Source organism: Episyrphus balteatus, chromosome 1, assembly GCF_945859705.1.
Source record: "Episyrphus balteatus chromosome 1, idEpiBalt1.1, whole genome shotgun sequence".
Taxonomy (NCBI): domain Eukaryota; kingdom Metazoa; phylum Arthropoda; class Insecta; order Diptera; family Syrphidae; genus Episyrphus; species Episyrphus balteatus.
This window is the reverse complement of record NC_079134.1, coordinates 42126888-42150001: the sequence shown is the minus strand read 5'-3', so window position 1 is coordinate 42150001 and position 23114 is coordinate 42126888. Positions and strand designations below refer to the sequence as shown.

At 31.1% G+C, this 23114-nt stretch overlaps 2 protein-coding genes across 4 annotated transcripts in view; one reads left to right on the top strand and one right to left on the bottom strand.

Annotated features, from left to right (window-relative positions):
* The first annotated feature begins 1763 nt into the window (after positions 1 to 1763).
* On the top strand, positions 1764 to 10436 carry LOC129905257 (transmembrane 9 superfamily member 2). The gene is made up of 5 exons (XM_055980691.1): positions 1764 to 2145; positions 7712 to 7906; positions 7970 to 8964; positions 9020 to 9179; positions 9242 to 10436. The coding sequence occupies exons 1-5, from the start codon at positions 1993 to 1995 to the stop codon at positions 9743 to 9745; spliced, it is 2007 nt and encodes a 668-aa protein (XP_055836666.1). The 5' UTR covers positions 1764 to 1992; the 3' UTR covers positions 9746 to 10436.
* A 7527-nt stretch (positions 10437 to 17963) lies between these two features.
* Positions 17964 to 23114, bottom strand: part of LOC129916600 (mitogen-activated protein kinase ERK-A) — a 31825-nt gene continuing 26674 nt past the window's right edge. For all 3 annotated transcript variants that reach the window (XM_055996635.1, XM_055996643.1, XM_055996649.1), the window contains exons 6-10: positions 21611 to 21745; positions 21416 to 21532; positions 21183 to 21350; positions 18432 to 18620; positions 17964 to 18373 (exon numbers count right to left, since the gene is read on the bottom strand). In XM_055996635.1, the coding sequence (XP_055852610.1) occupies positions 18248 to 18373; positions 18432 to 18620; positions 21183 to 21350; positions 21416 to 21532; positions 21611 to 21745 (735 nt within the window). In that variant the 3' untranslated portion in view covers positions 17964 to 18247. The remainder of the gene's footprint in view (positions 18374 to 18431; positions 18621 to 21182; positions 21351 to 21415; positions 21533 to 21610; positions 21746 to 23114) is intronic.

Genomic DNA, 23114 nt, shown 5'->3' with positions numbered 1-23114 from the left:
GGTTTTGACATTGAATAATTTAGCTCGGACATTTTTTTCTTTAACATTTCTGCTATTTGAACTGATTAAGTTTTTGATTTCATTAATGGTATATTCATAACATTAATGGCCCCCAACTAACATTTCGCTTCGGTTAAGGTATTACAAAAACTACATTTCAGCTTCTTTTAAACTTTAGTAAGGTTGTTGGGCATGGAAAAAGGAGAACGTTATACAAGTTTGACCGCCTCTATAGGGATCTTAAACGAAGCTTTACCGAAACTCTACCGAAGCTTTGAGATTTGACAGATAGCTTCGGAAGAGCTTGTATAGCTTTTTAATACATGTCTTATCGAAATTAAAAAAAAAAACAACTACAAAAACAAAAAAAAACTTTTTTAACTGGTTTTAACTCATGAATTTTATCTTTTGATCTGATATTATATAAAACATTCCATTACTTTTTAGTATATCTATTAATAATAATTTTAAAAGTAGTATATAATTTTTTTAAAACACCCAAGAATCGAACTTCGTATCTGCTTGGTGGCAGTCCACCACTCTACCCACTCGGCCATCCTAGTATATTCATTAATGAAATAAAAAACTTAAGGCTTGGCCACACTGGAGGGTATGCGGTAGCGGTACGGGTAGCGGTGAGGGTACTTGTATGAAAAAAATTCCAAACTCACACATCAACGTTCAGGTGTGGAATTTTTTTAGTACAAATATCGTTACCGCCATACCGCATGCTCTCCGGTGTGGAGGGTATATGCGGTATAGCCAAAGGGTACTTGCGGCATTTGTATGAAAAATATTCCACACCTAAACGCTGTTCTAGTTTGGAATTTTTTTTATACAAATACCCGTACCGCTACCGCAAGTACCCTTCGGTGTGGCCAAGCCTTAAAGGCTTGGCCACACCGGAGGGTATGCGGTAGAGGTACGGGTAGCGGTAACGATATTTGTATGAAAAAAATTCCACATCTGAACGTTGATTTGTCAGTTTGGAATTTTTTTCATACAAGTACCGTTACCTCTACCCGTACCGCTACCGCATACCCTCCGGTGTGGCCAAGCCTTAATAGTGCATATACGATTACGATCATACTTGTTAAAGGCTTGACCACACCGAAAGGATATGCGGTAGCGGTTCGGTTAATTGTACGAAAAAAAAATGTTCATGTACAAGTACCCGTACTGCTACCTGTACCGCTACCACATAAAAGGCTTGGCCACACCGAAGGGTACATGTGGTAGCGGTACATGTAATTGTATGAATAAAATTCCACATCTGAACGTTGATGTGTCAGTTTGGAATTTTTTTCATACAAGTACCGTTACCTCTACCCATACCGCTACCGCATACCCTCTGGTGTGGCCAAGCCTTTAACCCTCCGGTGTGGTCTAGCCTTTAACGCTTGACTTTTGTTGTCTCTATTTAATCAGTATTAAGACTTGGCCACACCGGAGGATATGCGGTAGTGGTACGAGCAGCGGTAACGATTTTTGTATTAAAAAAATTCCAAACTGACACATCAATGTTCAGATGTGAATTTTTTTTCATACAAGTATCCGTACCGTACGCGTACCGCTATCGCATACTCTTTCGGTGTGATCATGCCTTAAAAGAAAACACGTCTAATGTGAACAGTTCCTTGGCCATAAATTTCCTGAACACGCTCATTTTCATTTCATTTCTTCTTTCATCTTCTCTTTCTCATCGTCAAATGAAAAAAAAAGGAAACGGGAAAACCGAGCAAAAAAAAATGCAAAAAAAAAAAAAACTTCTAGGTGGTGACGTTCCTGTCATGTCGTCCATCATAGAATTTTACGAAGAAAAAGTTGGCAATTTGTTTACACGTATTTAACAAATAAACTCAATTAAAATTGTTTTAAAATTATTATTTTTAACTCTATCCGCCGCATTGTGAATAAATAAAACATTTGCAACTTCAACTAACAAATTGTGATTATTTTTTTTTGTTCGTTGTAATTTTTCCTTTCGCAAAAATGACACGAAAATGGAAGAATGCAGTGTCGTCGCTGTCCATTTTGTTGATGGTGGTGCTCCTTCAACAAATCGACTTAAGTCATCAATTCTATCTACCCGGATTGGCACCAGTTAATTATTGCCGAAAATCCGAATCAACTGGACCTTGCAAGGTAAAAAATCTTTAGAAAAAAAAGGGAATTTTTTTTGTCGAAATTGATTCGGCAAAATAGGACTTTTTTTTTTATTCGATTTTATAATGCAAAATGTTAAAAGTCACTCAAGTGCTTTTGTTAGAAAATATACGAATACTTTTAAGTAGCTTTATATTTTTTTCATGTTTACGTTGTTATCAAGTTTAACTGGAATTTAATTTGGTAAAGTTGTAGGTGCGACTGAAGCCGCATTAAAAAAATGAGGCGAATGCCCTGAGGAAGTGTCTTATCGCTCGACACGCGGACACACTGTTACTGTTCCGATGCTGAATTGAGTCGAGTGTATCTAACCAATCAGTTTGTTTCGGATTAAAATGATTCATTTAAGACGTTTTGATTACAAAGAAAAAGAAAAGAAAGAAAAACAATTTGCATATTATATTTTTAATATTTTCATTTTATTTTTAGTTTATCCTGAATAAAAGCAGGCATTGTTTTTTTTTTAATGACTAATTTTATAAGTAATCATAACTAAACATACATATAAAATTATGTCCACAAATACATACATACGATAAAGTTCCAATGTCAACTATATAATATCAATATGCAATTGCGATCGTTCATTTCCAATTCCCCATTCAATTGAAAAGAACGCATGTGTTCAAACAAAGATAATGCCACAATGCAATATGCAACTACTTTCGTCTGATTAGTAGGAAAAGAACTCGTCAGTAATTCTATCGGTGCACGATTTAATTCTTTTTTATACATAGATATGGTTTAGGGTTGCCATGCGTCCGGGTTTTCCCGGACATGTACTCTTTTTTGGCTGTGTGGGGGACGTCCGGGATAGTTTCTATCAATTGTCCGGGATTGTACTCTTTTGAAGCCTTTAATAATCTCACTTTTTGTATGCTACGCTTTATTCATTCCTTATTCAAAAAACTAATCGAGTTCATTAAAAGCGAGGCGTTTTTATTTTGGTCTATAATCTACTCAATTCTTTTTTGTGTTCTGTTCCAATATAATCAAAACTCAAAAATGTGCGTATGAGGTACTGGTTAGTGCATTCTCTGACCAACAAAAATTTATTTTAATAATTTATTTAAATTTTATTATTTATTACAGTAGGTACCTTATTGTAAGACTCAAGGTGCAAAATTTTAAACGATTAAGAAAAATATAAGGCCGCTTAAGTAAGTTGCTAATTTAAAAAGACCATTTCTTAACTTAAATAGTAACTTACTAAAAACTCTATTAGCATTTAACTAAGGGCCAATTTTTCAATAGTCAGTTAAACAGTCATTTAGTACTTATTCCTAAGGATAGAGAAAAAATCAATTTTTCAACAAGCAAATAGGGTCAATGTGGGTAAATGTAAACAGGGGTAAATGAGAACATGGCTGATAACAAGCTTCAGTTAAGTCTCTTTGACGCATACATAAGTACAAATCGCGGACGCATGTATCTTTTAACTTATACGTCAAACTCAATGCTGTCAAAGGAGAATTCATTCGACGAGGTTATTTTCCGTGAAAGATAATTTTTTAAATTGCCAAACAAGTCGTTAGTCTTTCAGAAATATTAAATATTCTTGCAGATTCAATTAAGTCAGTATAATTTGCAAATACTTTTTAGTTTTTAATTTTGATGTAGATTCTATGTGAAACAAACAAATTTTAAAATACATGACATTTATGTCGATTTGCATGTGTTTACATTTACCCCAGAATATTTTTCATAATGGGTAAATGTAAACAACGTATTCTGGGGGTAAATATAAACATATATTTTTGCTGAAATTATTTGTTTTAATAAAAATAAAGTATTTTTAGTCATATACTATTGCTAAAGTGCCGTGGAGTCGCATTTTAAAGTAGCCAAATCCATCATTTTCGGTGGATGATGTTGTAAAATTGGTCTTTGACGTAAAAACAAAAAAAATATGACGTTCAGAGCTGCTCAGGATGCATATTGGGTGCCTATATAAAGAATCAAAGGAAGAAAACAAAAACTTTTATTTGAATTTGAAAAAGTTTTTGTCAAATACCTTCTTGAACGTTTTTCAAGTCGTTATCCATATGATAAAGAGGAAATTCTGAATTTTAAATCAGTGTTCACATTTACCCCAAATTTGTAAAAAAAACACAAACATGGTGGGGTATTTGTAAACATGCCATATTTGACAGTAATTTCAACAATTTGGGAAATATTTGTTTATATTTATAAAGAAGAATTGCCATCATTTCATATTTGCATTTGAAGATACCTGTGAAGTTGTTCCGTGAAAACATATTAAAATCTAAAGTCAAAAGAAAAAAAAAGACATGAAATTGTTTACATTTACCCACATTGACCCTATAGCTTATTGCTTAGAATAAAACTATCTGCTTCTTTCAGAGACGAATAAAAATTATTGTAAGGAATAAACTCAACAAAAATATTTTGTCAAAGCTGTTTTGAAAGAATTTTGAAAAAAATACAGTGGAACACAAGAAAACAAAAACAATCATGAATAAAAATGACGTAATTTTAAATATTTTTGAATTTGACAATTTTTTTTTGTTATTCTGTAGAATAAATTATTCTTGATTGAAAAATTCAATGTTTTTATCTGATTGTTTATGAGCCTAATAACTTTATTCGTCGAACAGTTAACTGACCTTTTATTAGAAGATTGAAAAATTGGCTCTAAATCGTTTAAAATTTTGAGCAATTGGATTTTAATGGAATTTTAAATTTTTTTTACTGTAACTACATTCCAACTTTTGTAATATTAGCTAAAGTTTGTACTTTTATTTTTTTTTTTTTTTTGTGAAAAAAATAAGAAAAAAATGCTACGGGAACAAGGGTTAAAAATGTTGTTTTTATAAAATTATGCATTCCTTTTGTCCTAGTTTTGTACTCTTTTTTGTGTCCTTATTTGTCCGGGAAAGTCCGGGATTTTACATCTCGATTACTAGTTTCGTCAAAATATATCTGGCAACCCTAATATGGTTACACTATCTACACAATTTAATTAACTGTTAAAAAACTTCTCTTATCCACAAATAAATAAGAGCCGTGAGCTTAACCCAAGAGAGGGGGCGAATGTACCCTTTTTAGTAGGTACTTCGTAAATATGTACAGCTGCGAGCAAAAAAATAGCAGCGATTTGAAAAATATTTTAAATAAATCATTAAACATTAAAAGAGCTTTAATTTTGGCATTTTTTTAAGTAAAACTCCTTAAGTTTCATTAAAATTTAATTTTTAGTAAAAATGGAATTTAATTTATTTCTATTAAGCTAAGAAATAATCCAAAAACAAAATAAGCCTCAAATTAAAGCGAGCAAAATAATAGCAGTGATTTTCTTTTTATATTAAATTTAAATGAAACAAGGGCCAAAAAAGTTCAATTAAACATTATTTTATTAGAGAAAAGGAAGTATTTGCTCCCATGACCGTTATTTTTAATAACCGCTTTGCAACGACCTGTCATGAAGTCGTAAGGTCCCTGAGATCTTTGAGGTGTTATAGATCACCAAAGTTGGTCAACAACGGTTCATAACTCCCGTTATTTTAAGTTATGGCTTTAGACACATCTCCTTTTATATCCCCCCAAAGTTTCTTGAACGGATTGAGGTCTGAAAGACTGAGAAGGTCACTTTATGACCTCAATTTTAGTATCTTGAAACCATTGTCTGGCTGCTCTGCTGGCGTTATGGAATTGGTCAAATATATTTGATCAAAACTGTAATTAACCAGCTCTGGCACCTAAATAGTTTGCAAAACATTATGCTGCTATTACTCCGACACCAAATGAAGCTTAAATGGGTCTTCCAACAGGATAATAACCTAAAACACGCCAGCAGAGCAGCCAGGCAATGGTTTCAAGATACTAAAATTGAGGTCATAAAGTGACCTTCTCAGTTTTTTGGATTAAAGAAAAAAATAATTTTTGAAAAATCAAATTTTCGAAAACGTGATATTGAATATTTTTGAAATTTCGGGTTTAAATTTCTAAAAAATGGCATAGTCGCAGAAATTATCTTCGAATTTCCTTTTGATTTTCCCTACGGTGCATCGCGCGCTTCTACACGTAGTATTCTTTATAAGGCGCAAATTTGACAGCAATTTTTTTTGTCTTATTTTGTTCTCGTTTTCGTCTCAAAATTTTCGACCGGCGACTCACAGGATAGAAAACCTTCCATCCCTTTTTTTTCGAACTTTATTTCTCCCTTGCTCTTATGTGCATCTTGAACTTTACGTCTTTGTGTAGAAGCAGACATACGAATTTTATTTTTGAATTTTTTTTTCAAAAAATTACCTATTTAAAAAAATTTAGTTTTTTAAAAAACTGCTCTAACGATTTTAATTTTTTTTTTCTAAAAATGCATCTTAGGGCCATTCCGCTATAGCTATAGACGATCTTCCCCATAATTTCTAAAGTACAATATTTGTTACATTTTTGTAACAATTCCAAGTAAAATAACAGTTTTCAATAAAAACAAACGAAAATGAGACCTTATTAAACAGAAACATTTGTTTTATTGCGCTTGGCAAGGCTATAATGGAAAATACCATGGCTAGGTACGAACTGCAAATACAGGCTCAAAATCGCCATTACCGATAGCTTGAGGTTAAAGTTATTTTTGACACTTGTTATTTTTAAGTGTTAAGTATTTTCCTTACCGTTACTTATTTTTGGTAGCCATTGTAAATGTGTTGCACCCGCGATAGTTTGAAGTTGTATCCGCGATTGCCGCGATACGATAATTGCCTCTTTGTATATTTTTGTTTTCTTAGTTATTTTTTGTTTATGTTTTAAGAATATTGATTCAACGTCATTCTATAAATTTGTAAGTAAAAAATCCAATATTTTTGAAAATTAGCAGATTTTTTTTTTTTTTTGTACTAAGATCTAAAAAGGTAGAGATGATTTTGTTGCACCCGCGATCGCACTTTGAACCCTTCCTAGTGACGATTTATGTATCTATTTAATTTTATGGATGAATCGAAATTTAACAGGTTCAAATGTACCCTTCAAGTTATAGTTTAATTGATATATTTTCGTATTTGTTTGTAAATATACTTCGAATGAGTATAAATGTTGCAACCGCGATAATGGAATTGCCCTATTTTATGAAATTTTGAAAAATCGCTTCGTCGCTCAGACCTAAAAAAAAGATAGCAAATAGCGACTAAAGTCGCTTAACGGTAGTGCTGCATTCAATACATGAAATTCAAGACATGAAAAAATATTTAAAAATATGTATGGCAGCAATTAATTTCATGTATGAAAGACTTAAGTGATTTTATTACCTTTTCAAAGTTCTTGAACAGGTATCAGCCAAAAAGAGCATCAAAATTGCATTTACAAAATAAACATAAAACTAAAGCCCTTATTGCGAGTGTTGTTTGTCTATCGATAGATTTTTTGTTTTATCGTTTGATCTTTTTCGTTTACAATTTTGCTATAGACAATGCAATGCTTAAATAACATAAGCATTTCCAATAACCGAGTCTTTTATCATTTCATTGGACCCTACACAAATATAACAGAATATTTTAAAAATAACAAAAATACTTTTTCTTTACAGTCTGAAGTAATTCTCTACGTAAACCGCTTGAATACAGAAGAATCAGTTATTCCATATGAATACCATCACTTTGATTTCTGTACTATTGACGAAGGCAACTCCCCTGTGGAAAATCTTGGTCAAGTTGTCTTTGGAGAGAGAATACGTCCTGGCCCATATAAAATTGAATTTCTTAAAGATGTCGAATGTGAAAGGGTAATTATTATAAAATATTTCATGTTAATGACTTTCTTAATTAAAAATGTTTAAAAATCAAAGGTATGCACAAAATCATACACTGGAGGTGATCCAGACAGTGACCGACGAATGATGGTCCTCAAAAAAGGTATGAGCCTCAATTACCAACATCACTGGATTGTTGACAATATGCCAGTAACTTGGTGCTATCCTTTGGAAAATGACAAACAATATTGCAGCACTGGCTTCCCAATGGGTTGTCTTGTAAGACATTTAGTTGATGGCGATGAAAGTTGCCCCATCAATCCAAGTTACAATAAACCAGGCGTCTATTATCCATTTAATCATGTTGATTTGACAATAACATATCACAGTGGTGCCACCGAAGAATGGGGTGTTGGCTTTGGCGCCAATGGTGGACGTATCATTTCGGTTAAAGTTATCCCCCGCTCAATAAATCACAAGAACCCCGAAAAACCCGATTGTGGTTCACCCGAAGCAATTGAAATTCCAGCAAATACCTTACCTCGCAACACGAAATTACAAATCACTTACACTTACTCGGTCAAGTTTATCATGAACAATACTGTGAAATGGTCTTCCCGTTGGGATTACATTCTCGAATCAATGCCACACACAAACATTCAATGGTTCAGTATACTAAATTCTCTCGTCATTGTTTTGTTTTTATCGGGAATGGTTGCCATGATTATGCTTCGTACTTTGCACAAGGATATTGCACGCTACAATCAAATGGAAAGTGGCGAAGATGCTCAAGAAGAATTCGGATGGAAATTGGTTCATGGTGATGTCTTCCGTCCACCACGCAAGGGAATGCTGTTGTCTGTGTTTTTGGGTTCAGGTGTTCAAGTTACATGCATGACATTGATTACTTTGGCATTTGCTTGTTTGGGATTCCTATCGCCTGCTAATCGAGGCGCCCTAATGACATGTGCTATGGTCTTGTATGTTTCACTTGGAACTCCAGCTGGATATGTGTCGGCGAGAATTTACAAAAGCTTTGGTGGCATTAAGTGGAAGAGCAATGTTATGTTAACATCGATTGTTTGTCCAGGGTAGGTTTTTTGTTCGTATGCATTGAGTAAATTTTGTTCATGGTTTCCTTTTCAGTGTCGTATTTTGCTTGTTCTTCGTAATGAATCTTGTTCTATGGGGAGAAGGAAGCTCTGGAGCAGTGCCATTTAGTACTTTGGTTGCACTGTTGGCACTATGGTTTGGTGTCTCAGTTCCTCTCACATTCGTTGGAGCTTACTTTGGTTTTAGAAAGCGCGTAAGTATTGCAATCAAAATATCCTAAAGACTTTTTTATTTTAATTCATAATCTATTGGCAGGCATTGGAACATCCCGTCCGAACGAATCAAATACCACGACAAATTCCCGATCAATCTGTCTACACACAGCCAATCCCCGGAATCATTATGGGAGGAGTCCTTCCCTTCGGTTGTATTTTCATTCAGCTCTTCTTCATTCTCAACTCCATTTGGTCCAATCAAATGTATTACATGTTTGGATTCCTCTTCCTTGTTTTCCTAATTCTGGTGATAACCTGCTCCGAAACTACAATTCTCCTTTGCTATTTCCATCTTTGTGCGGAGGATTATCATTGGTGGTGGCGTTCTTTCCTAACATCTGGTTTTACCGCTGCCTATCTTTTCATCTATTGCTGTCATTACTTTGCCACAAAATTGTCCATCAAAGATGGAGCTTCGACGTTTTTGTACTTTGGATACACCGCCATAATGGTGTTCCTTTTCTTCCTGCTCACAGGAACAATTGGATTCTTTGCTTGTTTCTGGTTCATTCGTAAGATCTACAGTGTGGTTAAGGTCGATTAAATATGCCGTTTTGAGTGGTCTCTCGTCTGCACTCATGCCCGCCCCGAACGCGCAATAAATTTAAATTTAAATTCTTAAACAAAAATATATATATAAATGTATGTATTTTCTTACGTTAAACAAAAATAAAAAAATATTTAAATTTAATTTTAAATCAAACGAAGATAAAATTGGGCGAACGTATCTAAAAAAAAACTAAAAACAAAAAAAAAATAAGAAAGATTATATAAATATATTATTATATTGTTTGTTTAATTTTATTTTTAAATATTAGAATTCTTATTTTCCTTAATATATAATTTAATTGATATTTTGTGTAATATATATATTAATAATATATCGAATGCGAAAGAAAAAATAAGCATATTACATTAAGAATACATTTTCTTATTTAATAAAAATTAAAAAAGAAATATCACAAATTTTTCTTTAAATGTGTCGACAGAATCAGAAATAATGCCATCAATTAAGCAAGGACCATAGTGTTTAAAAATGTTAGATTCTTCTTTTTTTTTGTTATTTAAAATACAAAAGCAAAAAGTGAGAATATGCTAGTATATATAATTAAAAACAAGGCCAATCTGTCTTAAAGATCAGATAAATAAAAATAATTTCTTAACAAGAAACTCTTCTTTTAGTGAATTAATAATGAATAAAACAACAACAAATATTTTCTTTTTTCTATTACTCAACACAATAATGTATTACTGTACCATGTAATATGTGAATAAACTTCGTTTTTAAGTATACTAAATAAGTAAAATAAATTAAAAATTATGATACTTAAAAAATTGAGTTTTTATTATTTAGAAGGTACATTATAGGGTAGGTAAGTTATGCGTCAAAAAAACAAACTAGAGGTTTTGATTAAACATTTTTCTGAGTTTAAAAAAAACTTTGACTATTCTTCTAGTCAAATTCAATTGTTTTTATGTTTGTACTATTCATTGGTATTCAAAAATTGGATCCAAAAATACTGGCATGGTTTTTTGTGAATTTCTGCGTTTTTTTTACGCCACTGTATCATTTAACAAAAAATTATAAAAGAAATTGAAAATCGTTAGAAACGTTTTTTTTTTTAAATTGCTTATAAATACAAATTTTCAAACATTTTTCAGGAAAAAAAAAAATCAATAGATATTAAATATTAATTAACGCATAAAAATTACATTTCAAAAAATTCTTTGTTTTTGTTTTGTTTTAAAAAAAAGTTTTGTTTTAGAATCGCTGTCTTTCCTGGTACTTACTTTCTCTTCTGCGATATATCACGGGTTTTCCTCGATTTATTCGCAGTCATTCGCGGTCATCAACCGTTTTTTCCGAGCTCTTCCACGTGGTTACTCGCAGTGTACCACGGTTTTTACCGCAGTCATCTATGTTTTTCCGTGATGAGCGGCGTTTTTTTTTTTTTTTGGTCTTTCAATCGAAGTTTTCCATGTAACTATTTTTCACTATCATTAGTTTTTTCGACGGTCCTCCACGGTTTTTTCCTCCATGAACCTTGATTTTTTTTTTGCGGAAGTTCGCAATTTCAAGACAAAACTTATAATAATTCTTTTTTCCACGAAGAACCTCGATTTTTGTCGCGGTTCTCCATGATTTTTTCTTTCATGGTTTTTTCTGTAGTCCTCCCCGGTTTTTTTCCACGGAAATGACCGCGGTTCACCGCAGAACAACCTTCTATGATCACGATAAAAACCATTGAAGTCTGTTAAAAAAAATCGTGTAACTCCGGTAATGACCGCAGCAAAATCAATAGAAAAGTGTGAATGGCCACGGAAAAAGCCAAGGTTCATCGAGGAAAAAAACCGTAAAGTACTGCGCAGAAAACACTTAGGCCGTGTACGAATTGCGTTAAAATGTTGGTTAAAATTTGACATTTGGTTAAATTTTGACACTAGCGTGGTGAATAAAATGGGTTAAAATTTACCCAGCTGCTAAGCATGGTAAAATTTCACACTAGTGGTTAAAATTTGACGTTTCAAGATAGAAAGACGAAGATAGATTTGAAATTAATGTAAAAGTATTATAGCTAGTCCGGTCAATTAAGACATCCGAGGTTACATTAATTCCCAGCAAGCTGAAAATTGGTAGGATTGTTGGAAACACCATCATCAAGTAAATCTAAAAAGTCCTCATCGATCCAGACCAGGAAAAAAATTTACTTGGGGTCAAAGGTCACAAAAACTGGTTTTTCACGATTTTCAGCAAAACGGTAAGTCTTATCAAAAAATTTTCAATCCAAAAATTGTAAACCAGATTATTATCTATAAAAAAAGTCATGACACTTTTTTTCCTAACACCCACCGTTTCTTAGGAATAACGATTCAAAAAGTTGAAGTTGAGTTGTAATCGTCATAATCAAGCCTATTCTGAAAACAAACTCCCAACTGAAAAGTTCCTGAAATTTCATTATTTTTTTAGCTTGAATTTCGTTCTTCAATGGTTAAGGGGTAATAACACCTTGTAAACCACGAAATCGACCGTCATTTTCATCACCGTATAAAACAAAGAAGAAATATTATTTTCTTTTGGTGTTTGTTAAGTTTAATTAAGTATATTAATAGGTAACAGAATAGGCTAATGTTAAATTTTTTAATGATGTGAAATTTTTTAAATGTCGGTGTAGTTCAGGATGATAGTAAAATCCTGTGCTCTCATCGGGCGACCAACTAACTCCTACAGTTTTTAACCGATTGGGCTGAAATTTTGTGTGGAGCTTAAAAATACTATTCTCTATTTTTTTGAAATATTAGTTTTTAAAGAAATGGCATTAGTTTAAAAAAATTATTTCATTCAAAAAACAAAATTCGTTGAAAAAAAGACCATAAAATCGTTAAATTTTAATATTTCAAAAAAATCCTTTACTTTACTAGAGAATAGTATTTTTAAGCTCCACACAAAATTTCAGCCCAATCGGTTAAAAACTGTAGGAGTTAGTTGGTCGCCCGATGGGAGCACAGGATTTTACTATCATCCTGAACTACACCGACATTTAAAAAATTTCACATCATTAAAAAATTTAACATTAGCCTATTCTGTTACCTATTAATATACTTAATTAAACTTAACAAACACCAAAAGAAAATAATATTTCCTCTTTGTTTTATACGGTGATGAATATGACGCTCGATTTCATGGTTTACAAGGTGTTATTACCCCTTAAGAATAATTTTCACCATTTTTCCGATTGGGGCCCTTCTCCCGAAACCATTTCCCTGGTAATTTTTGTTTAGAATGGGTCCGAATATAATACAGGGTGGCCGATAGAGAATGGGCAACCCTAAAACGGCTGATAGCTACACTTAGGACTGTTCTAAAAACAGATAGAAAAAAGTTCTAAATATTGGCTTTTTTTCGTTCAGTGTACATATTTTTAATTTTATCATCTTAATGTGTTCGTTCACTACAACCACGAATTAATGAATTTTATTCATTTCTTTCTTTTCTACAATGATTGGATGAGTACATTAACAGTTTAAAAATTTCATAGCTATTAAACCTTTTGCAAAATGTAAAAAAAGTATTTTATGAAAAATTTTAAACACCTTTGGTATAAAATAAATCTAGGTGGCCAACTTTCTTAAAAATATTCTCATATGAGAGAAATTTTTGAATACCGAAGAAAAGATTGTAATCTTCTTCGGTAGGTATTCAAAAATTTCAAAACACATGTGTGCCATCATAAATAAATAAATAAAAACATTTTTATCCAATTGGAAAGGAGAATTTTTGTATTTTTTAAAGCTTAGGCTTTGGATTTGGCTTCGGCCGAAGATTTTCTTTCAGCCTAATAATTCGACTTAGGTTTCCCCTGAAAATCGACCTTCGGTCGGACACTAGCATTTATCGATAAATCGTTTTTATCAAAAAAAAAAAAAACGACTTCCACGGAAACTGGGTTTTATGGTTTTTCTAATAGAATAGACATGATATAAGAGAACAGCATAAGAGCAAGAATTTGGAATAAAGCCTACGAGCTACGAAATCACTAGTTATAACGATTTTCCGAAAGGTGGCCGGAAACTGGAGACGGCCGCAAATATGCAACTCTACCCTAGGTACCATACCTTTTTATTCGATCTCTATCATCTGATTTCTGGATTTCGAGATATGCTTTGATGTTCAGAGAAATAAAAACACAAAAAACAATAACAAATAATTACAACTCAATTTAATGGATGCTTTGTATTTTATTTATGTGAATAAAATAACATTACATATAGATTAAAATACAATAATAATGTTTGTAAACAACATTCAAACATATTTTTTTTTGTTTTTGTTTTCAATTCATAATACACGTTTCCATTTTTTGTTTGTTTGTTTTTTGTTTTATAATTAAAGAATAAAATTGTAAAACAGTCTATATTCTGTTTTGTTTACGTTTTTTATTTATTTTATAATTTTATTTTTTATTTAAGTTTTATTTTAATAACCTTTTTTGTTTTAAATGATAAATAAGTTTTTTCGTTTATTTTTATTTTTTTGTATTGATTTAAATTAATTTTTTTATGAGTTTGGTTTAAAAATATTTACTAAGTGTTAGTTTTATGAAGTTTTTAAAATTTTGGTTTTGAAAACATATTATTTAATTATTTTTAATTGCCTTTTTTAATATTTTTTTTTTATTTTGTTAAAGGCAAAATTACAAAAAAAAAATGCTTCGCACCCACTTTTGTTTATTTTATTCTATTTTGGTTTCGATTCGATTTCAACATTTTCATTATTATGCTACAAACTTCTAATTTTCATTGATTTTTTTTTTTTTTAATTTTTTATTTTTCAATTTCACACTCACTCATTGATAAATTTATATTAGTTGAAATTATTTTAAAATATTATATTTTAGGTTTATAAAATAGAATAATAAAAAATAAGTATGTAAATAAAAAAACACACTAACGCAATATTCAAAACATTATTTAATAATGTTTACCTACTCTTAAAAAAAAAACTTAATGCAAAAGTTGAGTCTCTTATAACTCAATTTTTTAAACACATACTTTTTTTTGTTTTAGGTCTATTTTTTTAATTTTCAAATAAACCTCAGTTAGAGCTTATTCCTAGAAATAAAATTTTTTTTTTATAGACATTTATTCTTCTGATAGTCTAACTGACGACTGAAAAATCAGGGCTTAATAAAATTCAAATATTCCTTGAATTTCTTTTAGACCAGTATTCTTGAAGCGCTGATAACATAAGAGCACTCTTTTAGGTTCAGGTTTCGGATTTATCAAGACACTTGTAAGTTACATGTTAAAAGTTACATTGTTAAAAGGCTTGTGGGCGCTCTGAGGTATGAGCCTTTGAAGAATACCGGCCTTAGAGTTTAACTTAATGATTGCAAGACCCCTGTCTTTTTTTAATGCACCCAGATTTTAAAGAATAAATTTAAGAGTACAAAATATTCTAAATAGATTTGAGGTTACGAATCATACATAATTCGAACGTGTCAGTTGTGTATTGAATCCGAAAACTTTGAGAAAAACGGTAATTAACTAAGCACTTCAACAACAGCCAGATTCCTTTGGATTTAGCAGATTACTAATGTAAATGTTACTCAAATCAAAAGTTAATAATCAGCCCTATCGTTAACTTCACGTGAACATTTTTCCACTCGAACTATTATAGCTCGCCCGAAATTTCGAAAGCCGGATATTTCAAAAGTTCGCTATTGCGAGTTTCACCCCAAGGGAATTAGCATTTTCCACTTAACTAGTTTCTTTCTAGCTATTACCTGAACAAAATTTATATACGGAAGTTTTTCGAACTTGAACAACTTTTCGATCGGAACTCACAATACGGGTTAAGTGAAATCTTGTTCACGTGAAGTTCACGATAGGGCTGAATAAGACAAAAGTAAAATACAGTTTTCCTGCAATGCAACAGCAAAACAAAAACTCCAGTCTCACACTGCAGTAAATGAAGTTTATATTAGTGGAGACAAAATTTACAAGAATGTTCGGATTATGACATGTACGAATTCAAGTTTTGTCTTATCTAAAGAGCGACCTAAAGCAACATTTTTACATTTAATTTTGCACTTTTATCAATTTTCGACACGCATTCGAGTTCATTGTTCTTGGAATGGCCAGGATAGGATGAAAAGTTAAATGAAAAATTACTAGACTAAGCACCACATACAAAATGGAATAAAGAGTCTGATGATCGGATTGGCGTCCGTGAAACAGTACTGTAACTCTAGCCATAAAACACTTGGTGGTAGCACCTTCAATATGTTGTTGTTCAAAAATTATAATGGAATTGACGGAATAAAAAGCAGTCACTGCAAGTATGTAAACATACGAAAAAACTGAAACTTAGGATGAAAAGTAGTTAAACCCATCTTGGATCCCAATTAGCCAGCGAGAGGGATGGGAACTCACGCATATTTTTTTCAATTTCAAATTAAATAGCTAGCTGCATACCTCCCCTTGAACAATTCAACCGTAGTGGTCGTACTTTAAAGAATGCCCAACAAGTACGAAGATTCTCTTTTTTTAGTCGTACTATGAGACTGTGCACTGCATTAGCCGCTTGAGTTTTTCTCTCTCATATCAATATTTTTCCTTATTGTTAAAGATTTAGAACTTTAAAAGAAATAATCCCCCTTTTCCTAAGGTTGGTACTGTATTTAAGAGCGCTCATAATAAAAAAAAAATCATATGATATTGAGCTTAACTTTATAAAATTGATGATTTCTTGAAAACGGCTTAAATGATTTCGATAAAATTTTCAGATTTTGTACCTTCTAAGTAGGTAGTTTAAGAAAAATCCGCCTACTTCAAACTCCACTTTTCGCATTTTTATCATTTTTTTTTTTTGTAACATCTGCAAAGATTTCGATAAAATTATCAGCGTTCGTTTTTTTAAACGGGCAACAAATTTAATTTCTGAAAGAAAATACCGCCGACTGCCACGCCCACAATTATTGTAAAAAATTCCAACTGGTTTATTATGACCCAACCCAACTAGTTGTTTGAAATCCAATTAACAAAGATCGAGTCCAAAGATTAGATTCTTATCCAAATCCGCACATTTAGAATCGACTCATGCAAGGGATCGAATTAACAAATGCGATAGAACACTAGTTTTCATTCGATTGGAGTATTAAAAACAATTGCACACAAATCTTAAACTATCTTAATTAAGTAAGTTGCAATAAAACTAAAAAGTATCATCAAATAAAAAAAGGAAATAAAACCATCTGAAAAAAAAAACTGAAAAAAATAATAAAACATCGTATACTGATTCTGAGAAATATATTCAAACAAATAGTAAACAAGAAAAAAAAAAAAGAGTTGATTATGTATTAAAATGTTTTTAACCTTATCTGAAAATATTTACATTTTCCATCTATCGTTTGTGTTTTTATTAGATTTTTTTGTTTGTATTGAATTGTTTTTGTTTTTTGTTTAAATTTTATTTAAAGAACACATTTAGAAAGAAAAAAATTTACAAATAGAGGAATAAAATGCGATTCGAAATTTGATTGACAAAATTATTAATTTATACTTTGGATAATAATTTGTTTCTTTTTTTTTTTTTTTGTTCATTTATAAATTTAAGTGAATCTCAGATAAATTAGCTATTTTGTTTTAAATTTTTGTTTTTTTTTTTTTAATTATTACAATTTCTAAAACACCATTTTGTTGCATTGAAAAACACTTAAAAATTGTGGAAGGACAAACACACATACAAATAAATTTAAATACTTTTTTTCAAATTCTTGCTTTCATATTGTTTGCCTTTACTTTTTTTCATGCTCTCCTTCCTCTGATATTTTTTTTTGTTTCTTTTTATTTATGAAGTTATATATATTTAATATATATATTTATTTTTAAGTAAATCACATTATTCTCTCAATAATATATTAGTACACATTTAATAAATTGAAAGAAGAAAATTTATAACAATTATATGAGATATATAAATGTAATTTTTTAAAAAGTTGTTTGTTTTTTCTTTTGTTTTTGTTCTTTTTTTTTACTTCAATTTAATTTAAAATTCATTATAACTACACTTTTCCATAAATAAACCAGGCAATTACATAAAAAAAAAAGAAAACATAAACATTTTGGTTTTTGTCTTATAACAACAATATAATAATTAATAATAATTATATTATAGTAATTTAAAGTGTACTAATAATAAAAATAATTTTGATTGATTTTGATTTTTTTTTTTTTGATAAAACAAAAATGATGTCTCAGAGCATAAATGTTATATGTATTTTTTTTTGTTTTTGTTTATTAAGCAAGAGTTTTTTTTTAAATGAATACAAAATACACTTTTTTTGATTGGGAATACTTTAATCGACTTAAGTTGTGTTGTTGTACGCAATAAACGATAGCAGTATTTATTATTTAAATACATTTTTGTTTTTTAAAAGAATTTTTTGTGTTTGAAGAGAAAAAATAAAAGAAAGAAATAAAAAAAAAAGAGTTGTTTTTTTTTTTTGGAATTTAAGAAATAGCGATTGAAATTTTATTGATGTGTCTACACGGCTTGATCGGGAAGTGTTTCTTTAAATTTAAGGGTCTCTTCGAAAATGAGGGTTTTTAGTGTTTCACGTGGAAGATCATCGAGTTCCATGCCGATGCGGAATGGTTCATCGGCAACAGGCTAAAATTTAATATTTCATAAATTATTTGAATTTAATCAGACAGAAAAAAACACTTACCTCATCACCAGGATCATAGTATTGTTCCAAGTAAGGATGTGCTAGCGCTTCTTCTACTGTTATTCTATTGTGGGGATTAAAAGTCAGCATTTTTCCTAAGAGATCTAATGCTAACTGGTCAGCGCTATGGAATAACCGTACCCAGGGAACTTTTGGCTTAAACGGCAAAGATTCCAAATAATTACGAGCCTGAAATGAAAATAAGAACATTTTAAAGAGATGGAAATAAAGATACGATATGAAAAAATATAATTTTTTTAAGGACATTAGTCGGATCGCGTTTCTTTGTATTGAACTTCTACGAAAACTAACTAAAAAATATTTTACCAACTCGCTGTTTAAAAAAAAAAATATTTTACCAAAAACGAACTAATTTGGTATAAATAACTAAAACTTTTTAAATTAGTGAGCCGAACTAATTTAAATAAGCCAACATTTTTAAAGAACCACGCACTAAATGTATGAAAAAAGTGTTTCGGTCAAATGCAAATCGTCGATTAATAAACAGTTTCTTTTGTACTGAAGAAATTGCACTACATAAATAACTATAAGATCAGAAATAATGATCTGAGGGCGATTGTAGATTTTCGATCGAAAATTGACACAGAGAAATAGGTATTGCGATACGAAATGTGAAATCGCAATCGTAGTTAGGCCCAATTATATGAGAAATGGAGAGTCTTATAACGAACCGATTATTATCACAGCAAGCGGTTGTCTTCAAGGTTTTATCAGCCTTAGTATAGATTTTACAATAGGTTGTAGCAAAACTGTATGACATTTTTTCGTAATGTAAAGGCAATATAAAAACCTTCTTCGTTCAAACTAAGAAAAGCGATTATAACTCTCATTTACTTGAACACTGTCATAACTAAAAAAAAACTGGTTTTTCAGGAGATGAGTTTAAAATTTAGCATCGATCTATTTTTATATAAAAAATTAGTTTTTAAAACAAAACTAGTGCTCGTTCTTCGTCAGTTTTTAAAGTGATATTTGAGTGATGACAGTATTCCAGTAAATGAGCGATATGGTATTTGATGTCTTAAATATCTTTTTCAAGAAATAACTCAAAAATATCTTTAAAGAAAACAGTTAAGAGTTTTAACGTGGGATGAAGTTTTTTTTTTTAATATTTGTAACTGTTTTTGCTATATTGGAGCTAAAATATTCAATTATAATCACGAACAAATTTACTGAATACAATTTTGTAAACATGGTTTTTTAATTTTAATGTTAGCTACATAATGTATGTACATATATGCCTGTAAGACCTTAGGTCGTTTAAATGCATAGTGCATGGCAGTAGTTAGAAGGAAAAGAAAGAATTTTTCTTGGTACAGTGAATTAAGAATAAGATTATTATTATTTAATCCCACGGGTGGCGTCCGACCTGAAGAATAAATAAAAGAATGCCGCCTAAATAGGACTCGAACCCACACTCCAATCAAGTACTCCATTTACTGCACCATTGCCAACCGGATAGGCGGGTGGATAACGACTAAAGAGATGACAGAAAGAAGAATTATTTTTGGAAAAGAACTAAACTTTCTGTACCTGTAAGGCCCATTTCACACAAATCGGCCAACCAGCCCGGTAAGAGAAAACATTCTTATAAAAACGAATGTTTAGAAAAAAAACGGGCTAACCGGGCCGGTTCCCGGCTTAGTTAGAAAAGGGCCTAATGTAATACTATCAACTGACTTTTGTCAAGCAGAAGTATACGTAATTGTTAAAATACACTTAATTCTGATATGTTGACTTCTTGGAAAAGAGCAGGTGGACCCTTAGCCAAAATGCTTGTGGCTTAATCTATATTGCGAGAGGAGAATACAAGTTTGGGCATAATTTCCTCAACATACTGAGGTCAACTACAATATCCTGCGTCAGGAAACAAATCAAACATTAAAAATTGATTAACTAAGATTCGCATTTTCGCAATGGACCCGATGAAGCGCTTGGCTCCAGTCAACTTCATTAATATCACCGGCACACAAAAAAAAAAAAAGTGTCATGAACCAGAAACCAGACCTATCTTTCTATATGTTTTTGGACCCGCTGAATCCGAATTTCAAGTCCGTTTGGCCCTGTCACCCTCCAGTTTTGAGTAATATGCAAAAAAATCAAAAAAAGGTAGTTTTTGGGGTCTTTTTTACACTTTTCTCAAAACTGGAGGGTGACCGGGCAAAACGGACTTGAAATTCGGATTCAGCGGTCCCAAAAACATATAGAAAGATAGGTCTGGTTTCTGGTTCATACAACTTTTTTTTTTGTGTGCTAGCACTGTCGCGACATGTCGCTGTCATACCCGGCACACAAAAACAAAAGTTTCATGTACCAGGAAGCAGACCTATCTTTCTATATGTTTTTGGGACCGCTGAATCCGATTTTCAAGTCCGTTTTGCCCGGTCACCCTTCAGTTTTGAGAAAAATGCAAAAAAACTCCAAAAAATGCATAAAAATTCAAACAAAATGCACTCACAGCTCAAAACTGGAGGGTGATGGGGCCAAACGGACTTCAAATTCGGATTCAGCGTGCCCAAAAACATATAGAAAGATAGGTCTGGTTTCTGGTTCATGACACTTTTTTTTTTTTGTGTGCCGGTGTATTTAACCTATGCTTTATTTCTTAAATCGAAGATATAAATAGTTGTTTTCATCTAGATCTATGGTAAGCGTTTATTCTTTTATGTATTTCCAATATCGTTTTAATAGCTTATCTAAACATAAAAATACACTGTTTAAAAATCTTACCTTATCGTTGATAATACATTCCAAATCCTCTTGTGATGGTGATCCTAGAACACCAAGAATATGATTTAATTGATCTAGGTAGTGTTTTCCAGGGAAAATTGGCCGGTTACTCAACATTTCGGCCAATATACAACCAACTGACCACATATCAATTGATTTTGTGTAACCCTTTGAAAAAAGTTTTTTTTTTTTAAATTAAAAATTAAAAATAAAAAAAATATTAATGGACTTACTTTTGAGTTCAACATAATTTCTGGTGCTCTGTACCATCGCGTGGCAACGTACTCCGTTAAAAATCCTGTATGATCGTGTTCAGGATCAGCTACACGCGCCAAACCAAAATCACAAATCTTAATTGACAAAAAGAAGAAGTTTTTATTAATTTAAATAATATTGGGGGCGGAATGACAAAAAAAAAATACAATTACCTTAAGATCGCACGTTGTGTTTAGCAGTAAGTTGCTGGGTTTCAAATCCCGATGTAAGACATTTGCCGAATGGATATATTTTAAGCCACGAAGAATTTGATAGAGAAAATAACATATGTGATCATTACTTAGCCTCTGTGAAAAGAAAAATAAATTTAGATATCATTAATTTAGGACTGTAATAAAATGAACAATGATAATTATAAGACGAATTGTGCTTGTGCATTTGTATGTAAGATAAAGTGAAGAGAAATTTTTTTTCTCAGTCAATTTTGGACCGATTTTCATCAAATATTCGAATTTGCGAATAATGATTGTTTAAAAACATAAATTGAATATAACATGTTCTAGTGCAAATTTATGTCTTAACCCTTTGCTTCCTAGTGGTTTCACCATGAAACCACCAATTAATTATTTTTTATTGCAATTGCCAAAATTTGAAAATTATTTTATGAGCTTTTGCATTATGAGTAGTACGACCAACAAAAAAATTTAATATCTGTATAAAAGTTAATATTTAGTCAACAAAATGCAGGATTTGTGAGGGTTTTCTCAATTTTTCAAGTAGCCTTAAGCTTAGAGCTACAAAATTAAATAACGGTAACACTGAAAGAGATTGATTATAATGGTTCTTCAATCTATGGAATATGTAAACATGTTTTTCATCAAAAATTTGCTTTTCAAATCTAAATACTAGTTTAGTAAGACTTTTTGGTAAAACACATTGGTTTGTACGCGCATTTTTATCTTTTAATTTTTTTTACTAAAAATTGGACTTCAACTTTTGTACTCTCAGCTCAAAACATTCCTTATACAATGTAATTACTAGTTCAATCATTATTTTTTCGTTTTGTTGTGTAATTAGAAAATATCAAAAGTTTTTCTCAAGATTTTTGTAATTTTTCGTGAAAAAAAATCAAAAAAAAGTTTCTCCGTGAACAAAGGGTTAAGGGTGGAAAATGAAGAATATATCTCAAGCGATCAACTGTTCTCTGTTCCTTGAACCTTTGGCCGACTCTTTTTTCACCATAAATAATTTCTTCATCATTGTTTAGATAAAGAAAGAAAGTTAGTGTAAATAAATAAATCAATTGCAGCTGAAACGTACTTGACTTTGTTTTCGTCTTTTTATAGATCTTTTTTTCAAAACTGGAGACTACTTAAATACCGACAAATCTGATTAAAAAAACATGTGCTACAAAAAAAACATGTGCTACAAAAAAAACATGTTACTTAAACAATAAGGTTATTCAAGAATAAATAAACATGTACGCAAAATTTTGTGTACGAATTCTATGGCTTTTTTTTTTTTTTGTTATTATTTGTTTATTTTTTTATAAATAAATCAATATTCCACTTGTAAATTAAATTTGAAAAAAAAAATGCTTAGTTTTATTGGATAAAACATCTTTAATTATAAGTGGAAAACGCGCTTTTATTTCAATACTACATCACTGTACGCACACTTTTGTGGTAGATTGAGTTGTGAGAAAGTCAGCCTAGC

Excerpts from the sequence above, each read along its gene's own strand:
- LOC129905257 (XM_055980691.1), top strand. The coding sequence starts at position 1,993 with ATGACACGAAAATGGAAGAATGCAGTGTCGTCGCTGTCCATTTTGTTG. Across the intron at positions 2,146-7,711 it reads AATCAACTGGACCTTGCAAG|TCTGAAGTAATTCTCTACGT; the intron begins GTAAAAAATCTT and ends TTTTCTTTACAG. Across the intron at positions 7,907-7,969 it reads AAGATGTCGAATGTGAAAGG|GTATGCACAAAATCATACAC; the intron begins GTAATTATTATA and ends TAAAAATCAAAG.